The sequence below is a fragment of the Necator americanus genome, chromosome I, assembly GCF_031761385.1.
Source record: "Necator americanus strain Aroian chromosome I, whole genome shotgun sequence".
Lineage (NCBI taxonomy): Eukaryota > Metazoa > Nematoda > Chromadorea > Rhabditida > Ancylostomatidae > Necator > Necator americanus.
The window spans coordinates 21852830-21862887 of NC_087371.1; the positions used below are offsets into that span (position 1 = coordinate 21852830).

Sequence of the window (10058 nt, forward strand, 5' to 3'; positions counted from 1 at the left end):
TCAGATTAGTGATCAAAACATATTATCCAACGGCAACTCTCTGCATCATACATAGCTACACTTAGGTATTATGAGGACGTCGGTAGATAATTTCCACTCATGTTATTAATTTAACTTTGAGCCTTTGAGGGTAAAATGTTGCTTCGTTGAAGAAAAAAAGAAAAAAAGAAATTTAAATTAAACTGATGCCTCTATTATGCCTATAACTCTTGGATCTACGTCTGCCCTACTAATGATAACTTGCCTAAATAGCACAGAAAAAGGCTAAAAGCGCATTAACCGTTAATCTCGTGAGTAATCGTTCCTCCTACTCCTTCCTTTTAAAAACAAAGAAAGAAATCCGAGCTTAAGACACCTGATAACAATATCACTAAAGACTCTCTATGACTTGAACTTTTTACTCGACATTCATGCGAACTACTAAATGTAATAGTTTCTCATTTTAAGAATTTGCATGTCTCGTCTGTGTTAGAAAACCCATAATATGGTGGTGCATGAACTCCGGACCAACGAGGTTATTCCGGATCTTTGCCTGATTTTGCTGTGACCTCAACGCAAAAGGCAGCAAGAACTTCTCTTAATTATGTCGAAGACAGTTGCGTGAATGGATTGCCATAGGGAAGGAAACCATGTGATTAAGCCAGAAATCACGGCCACCCGCTTTGGCAACTTCTGATGAGGGAGCTAGTAAATATTTAAAATAAGCGTATCACTCGATTGACGTAGTACGGAAACTCTAGGGAAACTGTAGGGTTCGCGTTGTATACTGCGGAAACCAACTTGGGTACGCTCAGTCTTCCCTAATCATCGTTAAGAAAAAAAAAACGGCGGGCAAACAAGAAAATCCAATGAATGGACTGGTGGGGAGACTTGAGCTTGTACGAAGGTGCGCGTTCTAACGCATCTCGTAGGAAATAATAAAGCGGGTCCGATAGCGTTTTTTAGAACGACTGGGGGGAATTGAGCGGGACCACACTCGTTTCCGTAATCTACAGCCCGAACTCTATGTTCTCCTTGGGGTTTCCGTACCAACTCAAATTGGTGAGGCGCTGTCTTCAATACAACCATCGTTGTTGCCTAAGTGTGAACCATACCGCGCGAATGTACCGCCGTCGGTAAGAGATGTGATAGCACGATCGATAGTTCGAAACCGCCACAGTCCCAAAGAAACCTTTCATCCATCCGAGGTCGAGAAATTGGTACCAGACTCGTCTGGAAGGATGGAAACACTGGTATATTGGTTAGCCCTTGCAAGTCATTGTAAGGCTGCACAGGCGTTCGTAAACCTCAAACGATTCTTTGATGTTAAACGCGTCGACGAATTCCCGTTGGAATTGATCAATGTCGTGTATTTTATTCTTTATACTTCGTCGGATAACAGCGGTGTGAACGGGTTACAGCGATCTCAAGAGATTTAGAGGATGTTCAAGGACAAAAGAAAAACAAGTGTTTGCGGTAAATCATCTGTTATAGGTGCGCGAACGTGTTCATCTTCGTTTCGGAATCGTTGGAAAGTTCATGAACGTGTGATCTGGTTACGGCCTACACAGTGATTTGTGGAGGCCAGCCGATATATCAAGTCAGTGTTTCTGTCCTCCCGGGCGAGTTTGGTGCCAAACTGCTGACTCCAGAGAAGTGAAGGACTTGGTTGGCATCACCCAAGGAACATTGCATATAATATCCTCTTTTCTTGATAGGTTGTGGTGGTGAATGAACCAATGCGAACATATACAAGCCCCATTCAAAGCTTCATTGCCGAAAGATGTGTTGCCCAGTAAGACATGTAGTCGGGTCAAAACGGCATGAAGCACGCTGCATTTGCGCTAGCGCTCAATACGGCGCGGTTTAGACACCAGTTGGAACCGAGGTGCCAGAAAGGGCTCCATTACGCTCCCAACCGCTACGCTCTACCGCACCGCCTCGACAAAAGCCGCGTACGAGCAACTGTGCCTCGTGTCGTTTTGACCCGACTATAGTATCACTGCGAGCTACACTTACGCCTCATTGACTAGAGGTGAACAGAAACTTTTTTAGAGTTTGTTCATTAATTAACTTTCATTATCACTAGTGAAGAAAGTGGAAGAAGTTCTTCATCAGAGGAGAGAGACCTGCGTAGTGAGGAGACTCTGGAACTCAAGCATTATGACTCATTTTGCGCAGGGTTAAGGAGTCGAATTAAAGGTGAGGTCTGATAAAAATGGAAGTCTTTTCGATTTAGTTTGGCTCCTAATTGATCTACATCCAAATGGTGTATGCACGGAATACTACTACAAATCTTCTAGAATCACACAGAAGCTTATTGTAGATCAGTAATTGGCAAGAAAATACGGGTGTAGTTTCACATTCTAAAGATGAGATGCTAAATAAATGAACGACTTTCGTTATGCAGCTGAATGCTGCTGTATTTCCCCAGTCCGAACGTAGCACACACGTATGACTAGCTTTTTGGAGTGACAATAGACGGATGCAACTTGCTTTGAGTGTTTATTAGCAGAACATAGGTACATACAGTCGACACGTCCTGAGGATCTGCACAGTTGGGGCTGCGCTTGAAGTGGCGCGGTGGAGATAACCATTGGGATCGCGATGGGACCATCGGTAGGTTCACTTGTACTGCAGTGATGAGTGACGTTAGGAGCATCCCCCTCGATCGTAACCGCAACACTCCGCACCGCTTCGCTTCCACCGTTGCACGGCTAGATTATATTCAGCAGTAGCGTAGAGACGGAGAAAGGTTGGAAATTGGAATTCACAAGAAAGAAGGTACCGATTAGGAAATCGAGATCAGAACCGTAATAGATTATTTTAGAAACAACAACGGTATTAGTAGAACCGTTGTTGAACCCAAGTAAAGAACGAAGACTAATGATATTCTCCATTTTCCCCGTTTTCTTTCATTTGATCGCATATTTTTTCATGAAATCACGTCTTTCCAGGTATCATATTTTCAGCATAACAAATTAAGGCACTATCTAAAAATATTATGCAACTGTCATATAACTCGATGGCCCACCCTTTCATTGCACACATCGCTTAGCGTCGCTTTGAAAGGAGGCGCGCTTTTTGTGATTACCATAATTTCGGTGCTTTAGGGCGAGTGTAGCGCAGTCGGTAAGAAGTTCGACTATTAGTACACGATCGATGGTTGAAAATTACTTCAGTGCCAGTCAGGCCTATCATCCCACTGGGATCCATAAATTGGTGCAGGATTTATTTTTGAAGATACAAACACAGAAATGACATCGTCTCGCCGACTGGATTGAAATCGAACGCACAGAAACATCACACAAACACACACCACATCATCACAAAACTGTAAAAAACACAAAAATATTGCATGTATGCGAGTGTCTGAATTGGACCGGAAATCCTAGAATCTGAAGGGGCATAAAAATCTTCTGCTTCTGATAACAACTTCGTGTTGAGTCCAGGTAAAGCGCCTGCCACTAATTTGAATTTTGCCGACAGGCTGTAAAAAAACTATCTGCTTTTTTAAAATTTTCTAGTAGTTTCCCTGCTAGGTTTTTAGATGGAACTTCTATTTGCCTAACGTTTCTTGCTTTGTTGTTTTCTTTCGTTTCGTTGCTGTTCAATCAACGCAGCATTTAAAATTGTACAAACACAATAATAAGATGACGTGATTTTGGTAAATATCCCTATTGCGAACATTAAAAGCCAGCCTGTTAGAAACAGATTATACTATAGATACTACATCTGTGAAAGATGCGTTATTTGTCTTTACGGTAAAACAGGTGACTGCGCACAAGTGGGGGTAGTATATAAGATGTTTGATGTTTGATGTGCAACGAAACTTAAATAGAGGAGAGCGGTAAGAATGTTGGATTGAAGATTAATGAACATATGGCAGGAAGACAACGTAAAAGTTTGATAACACCACTTGGAAGGCACATGCATGAGGCCCACAGCGGGAACGATTATTTATTTATTTATTTATTGAAGACGCAGGTCATTCTCCTGCTACAGAAGGTGAGAAATCTTTACGCGAGATCCTTTTCCCATATCCAGAACGCTACGGTAGATAAACGGATACCAGGGTTTGGGTGACCAACTTAACCTCGAACGGAGCAATCCGTCAGGGACCTTGGGCGAACGGGTGGGTGACTTCAAACGCAAGGCTTACCAACTTTGCTATCTTTGAACGGCTAACCACAATTGGAGAGGATAAGGACCTTTTGTAGGGACGAATTTGAAAAGGAGCATATCAAGGCAATATTTCAGCCAGCTAGTGTCATAACGAACAGCAGAAAAACTGTGATCTGAAAATACATATCAACGCAATGCTTATTGTGGTCGCTTGTTAGAGAAGGAACTTGCTCCACGTCTCTGAAACAAAGAGGTTTTAGGCCTCTCTCATGCCTAGAATAGTAAGGCCATTTAATTTGATCTAATTTGGATAGGCTGCTTTTGAATATCTCCGAGTTTGGACTAGACATAACTACAGCTGGAAGCAAGTCAATCCAACGCGCAACTCTGCTCAGAAAAAGGAGTCAAACATAGCTGGGAAGAGTTTTCGTCTGAGTTTAGAGTAGTGCAGATTGAAACTTCCCGTTCTCATGCTTGTTGGTCGGAAAATACAATACTCGCTTGCCTTTAGCTTAGCTTCCATTCGTAAGCTACGAAAACCTAAAACTAAATCGTTGACTACTCGTCTGTACTTCAAGCTCCTTAATTTCAGCGCGTTATCTCATAGCAAGGAAGTGTTTCAGGGTAACTCGGATCGGGAAAATAATAATAATAAATATAATCTATAATGAATCGGCCTAGTAAAAATTTGTTGTACTTTTTTAACTTTTTGATATCCTTCTTCAAGAGTGGACTAGGGTGGCGTATTCTAGATGTGGCAAAACGTATGTCTTGTAAAGAAATATTCGTAAATTAGGGTTCTTAACGTTCACGTTCCTCATTATTATAATAATAGTTGACATGGCTTTTCCGGTGATCAATTCAAAACGAGTGGAGAAGTCGAATGATTTATCAATTATTACCCCCGAGTCTCGAACTTGCTTTTAATATTGAATAGATGATGAATTGCAGGAGTGAAGAGTCTGGGGAGCCTCTCCGAAATGCAAAGCTGCTGTTTTGGAAAGATTTAAAGGTAGAACCCATTTCCCCGACTATGATACCTTTTTCTGGATTGCTAGGGAAGCCGTGTTGTGAGGGGAATTTCGCTCATAAGGTCGATACGAAAAATATTTTTTGATGTCGTCTGCGAACATTTGAACTTTCATGTCAGGATGGGTTTTCAAATAGCTGGGAAGGTCAGCAGTGTACGCAAGGAAAAGAAGCGTTGAGAGAGCACTGCCTTGCGCAACGCGGGTTTGCAACGCATAACGCCTGGAGCAACAGTTATTACAGTCATGTGTCGTTCTTGACGATACGATTTCAACGAACTGAACAACTGTCAGCAAACTCCATAGTTTTCCTAGTTTGAAAAAAAGCTTTTTGTGGTTTACCATGTCAAACGCTTTAGGTGGAATAAAATCACATCAACTGACTTCCCTTTGTTTACTTCGATCATCCAATCATAGAGCGAATCAGAGTACTACGAAGTACTGCAGGATCCAGATTGGAAGCCATGTTGTTCGAAAGGAATCTTATCTTTTGTTGGTCAGTCACTAGCTTAGTTTTTTGCTGATTATCTTTTCCAAAACTTTGCTTGCGGAAGATACAATACTGATAGGGCAAAAGTTCGAGAGAGCGTTAGAATTGCTTTCTTTGGTATGCAGGTAATAGGGCCTCTTTCTAAATGTTTGGAACTTCACTGAAGATAAGCGACGCATCAGAAATTTGAGGAAGAGGAAGTCACAAAACATCTGCACATTTGTGGTAAACTATAATACGATCCACATTATGATGCGAAATGCATTTCCATGCATGAAATGCATTACCGCAAATGTGCAGATGTTTTGTGACTTCCTCTTGATCAAATTTTTAATCTCACTAAACGCAAACATCTGACTCACTAAACAGATGCGTCGGTGAGGAGACGATGGAGTCATTTTGGTTTCTTAAAAAAAAACTCTTCAATGAATAACAGAAACGAATGCTTGTCGATAACGAATGAGTTCTTGCCACTTGTACCGCTCTGTGATCTATAACTGCATGGTATTGCGTGTGTAGATCAAATCATCGCTAGTGATCCACACAGCAATATTCGTTCGCTGATAGACCGAGCAGTGAGTAGTGCATGCTATCAGCCAGCACACATCTGGTGGAACACTACGTAAGATTATTTCAGCGTACACATATGGTCTCCGTTATCACCACCTTGAACGATTATCAGAACCCTGGCCCAGAGCGGTGTGACATTGACGTAATGAACGTAGGATTGCTCCAATCAACCTCTATTTAAAGGCATCACTCCACGAATCTGAGGTGGTACGGATTTTAGGTGGAGTATTCGTATACGGGATAGCAGATTATGGAAAGGGGGTGATGTCGTCCATTTCTTCCTAATTGCCGTAAAAACGGCCGATACGGCACCGATACGGCAAAGATACGGTGCCGCATAGGGCTGGCGTAGAAAATAGTGCGCCAGAACGCCTGAAGCCGTATCTTCCGGGCCGTTTTTTACGGCAATTAGGAAGAAATGGACGGAATCACCTCCTCCCTATAATCTACTATCCCGTATACGAATACTCCACCTGAAATCCGTACCACCTCAGATTCGTGGGATGATGCCTTTAAGCATCTGAAGACGGTAAAAAAGGCCGAAACGTCAGGAGTTCCATCTAAAAGAAGGTTTCATCTAAAAATCTCGTTACACTATTAGAGAACAAAGCATAAAAAATATGCCGAGGTTTCGAGACAAGAGAACGTTCGAATCGAATGCTATCTGTTTTTTTTGTTCAAATCTCGAGCTTGCTGATATCATATTTTGAACGTAGGCTTCCACACTACATAAAAAAATCATCAAAATAAGTACTGCACAGTTCTTAAAGCTGTGTTCGAAAGCGTGCAGATGAAATACCTTTTAGCTGGTGCTAATTCACTTTATAAAACACTTGTGAGGCGTTGTTGGAGCGCTCAAAATCGCGATCTAGGAGCTTCATTGCCACATGTTTATTCCCCATCCTCTGGTCTGTTGTTATGCAGCTGGGAAGCTAATATTATTAAATGTTTGCCTCGTGGAAAGGTCTGTTTGTGAAAGTATCGAGGTAACAAAAATAACCGATCCACATTGAAGAGGTTCCGTAAATGTGTTCTTAGTCCGAGGAAATGCAAGTTACACTTGGTTTTGCGAGAACTTATGTAGTTACATGTACTTTTTCCGTGTCATTAAGGTAGCACTTTTGCATATTTTTCCGTGACGTTGTTTTTGTTGTCAAATTCTTTATTTGTTTTTGCATGCACTCCAACTTTTGATTTCAGAAAACACCGGTGTTCAGATATCCCGAATATCCCATTTAACGAAAATTTCGTTTCTATTCTTTTCTGAATGTGAATGTGATTCCTCTCCCACTACTACTTTGCGTATCTCTTCATAAATTTTGTAATTTTGCTAGCTGTAACCTTTTGTCTTGCTTACTTCTTCATTATTTTGATCTTCTGTAGTAAATCTACAAACAGCTGCGCGTATGCGGGCGCCGAGAAAAATATGACGGTGTCAAGTTTTGACAGTTGTTTACTCATTATGCTATGTTCATAATAGAACATTTAGATTTCTTAAAGCTCGCTTACTCCACTTCTTTCTATATCTGATCCAGAATGTTAGTAATCCATTGTTACTAAAACTAGCTTTTGGCTTATGATTTTCTTAAAAGGTGAAGGCAAAGAATAGAAATTTGATTAGCAGAGATGGGACTCAAATTTCCTAGGAAAATTTGGAGCATTAAACTCGTAAAATTCTTTATGTTGCTTTCAGTACATCAAAAGGCAAATTATATAACTGGAATGCCGAATGGGTGCTTGTATCTTCGTAATTTAATGAAATTTTAATCTAACCTTATTCAGGGTGGATGCACATTTTCTGTTGCTTTGTTTTGAACGGAACTCAAAAGAAGGAAGAAGAGAAATTTCATGCGATCAAATGATCTCCTCATAAACAAGGAAGCGAAGATGGTTTTCTAGGACTACTTCAGAGGGCCGTACATGATGTTGATGGTTTCCATATGTTAGCCGCCGGTACATCATATTCACCTCCGAGTAAGGTTCTTCGTTATGGCACATCATCGGCCAGAAGCAGCCTAGCAGTCGTCTATACAGCTATCGCTCCATGCAGTCAGGCTTTTACATGACTGTCGACTGTACAGCCCGAGTCCTCGATCCGTACATCAAGAAAGGTGGCGAATTACGGATCAGGTTGTCTGTCCACAACGATTCCCGCTGAGGGTCCCAAGGAGACCCTTATCTGCTTGCATTTATCAGCGCTGAGTCGCAGTCCTTGGTCCTGCAACTAATTTAGATACAATATTAACGTCATTTTGTATCTTCGCGCTGCTTTAAGCGAATATTCCTACTTCGTATACTCGTACTCGAGATCCACTGAGGTACCTCAAACGGTGCTAAAACGACATCGGCGGGACATTGATCAACTGTTCTTCGCATTAACGGCAAAGCTGAACAGAAAGGGTCCCGCCACAGCCGCCTCTCTCACTTCGGTTTCCACTTCAAACGGTGTAGTTGCTCATTGGTTGTAAGTGCTCGAACCGCAGCAGTTGTTCTTCTATACACGTCGTTTTTTTTCCTGAATTCCATGACGGATAGCTTCTTGTGGAGAGGAATCATGATTCCGTCTCCACACATTAGGTACCTTTCATCAATCCATGTTGAACGGTTGAACTTCGTCACCTTACCAATCTCAGACGAAGGAAGAAACTTCAGCATTTCTGCCCTAATTCCATCGCCTCTGCCAGATTTTCCATTCTGGATTTTTGGAAACAGATCAGAACCTCCGACTTTGTCGGTGGTTCCTCGCTAATCGTGGTTTATGTCGCTCGCCTTCGCCCTTGTTGTGGTTTTCAGCGGTTTCCGAAGGTGCATGAGCACTAACGACCCAGAGTTTGAGCCGTCTGTGATTCCGCAATCGCACGAAGGCGCATCTTGACAACTTTGGTCGGTACTTCTCCACCACATTGTTGTTGTTGCTCCTCGCAGTTAATGCACATCCTTCTACTTTCCTTTCATCAGCATCGCCGCTGTGGATGGTGTGATTGTCGGTGCTGATGGTGGGCCGATCCCTGATGCGTGTTTCCTGCAATGCAGCAATCGGTGCATGCATATATAGTCGGGTCAAAACGACATGAACCACGAGTGTAGTTCCGGTGCATTTGCGTATGCGTTAGAAACGGGGCGTTGGAGGGAGCGGTTGGAACCGAGTTGCGACTGTCGCAAGCAGCGATGGGTTATGTTGCTAGCCGCTACGCTCCACCGAAGCGCCTCGAAAGAAGCCAGTTGCGTACGTGCGTGCAGTTCAATGTTACGAGACGGACGTTTGTTGCCAAAGACTCCATATCTCCCTCACGCATTTGACCTCTCTGGGTATGGGTCCAGGCATGGTGTTGGACGACAACACCCTTTTGCAATGTATGGTAAGGTTTACCATATAGCAGCGTGGGTTATATAACTCGTACGCTCTCAAATCGTATGTGTACTCAAGTGCCTGATCGCGTTCAGTGAAAGCAGGGCCATTACAAGTAGGTAACAATCACACATGTATACGCGGTCCCGATTTCAGTCTTAATAAGGATAAATTAAAGTTTCTGGCGTTAATCAATCCGCTTGAGATGTGCCCCCACATTCACTTCAATTCAGAATCGTTTGAGGTTTACGAACGTGTAACTGGACTATACAATGACTCGCAGTGGCTAGCCGATGTGTCAAGCCAGTATTTTTTTTATCCTCCCAGACAAGTCTGGTACCAATTTATCGACCCCGGAGGGATAAAAGGCTTGGTGAGCACTAGGGCGGATTCGAACCTAAGATCGATCGTGCAGGAAGCGGAACCTCTGACCGCTACACTACTCCCGTCCCCGATTTCAGTCTTATTCAGATTAATGGGGATATGAGCGCTCAGTCGGACTTTTGCATTCCCATAG

General features: G+C 42.6%; 1 protein-coding gene across 1 annotated transcript; it reads right to left on the reverse strand.

The window, feature by feature from the left end:
* Positions 1–8905: 8905 nt before the first annotated feature.
* On the reverse strand, positions 8906–9241 carry RB195_006472 (uncharacterized protein; the record flags this gene model as incomplete). Its single annotated transcript, XM_064179566.1, has 1 exon — positions 8906–9241. One exon carries the CDS (start codon positions 9239–9241, stop codon positions 8906–8908), a length of 336 nt encoding a protein of 111 aa, XP_064036511.1.
* Between the last annotated feature and the right edge of the window lie 817 nt (positions 9242–10058).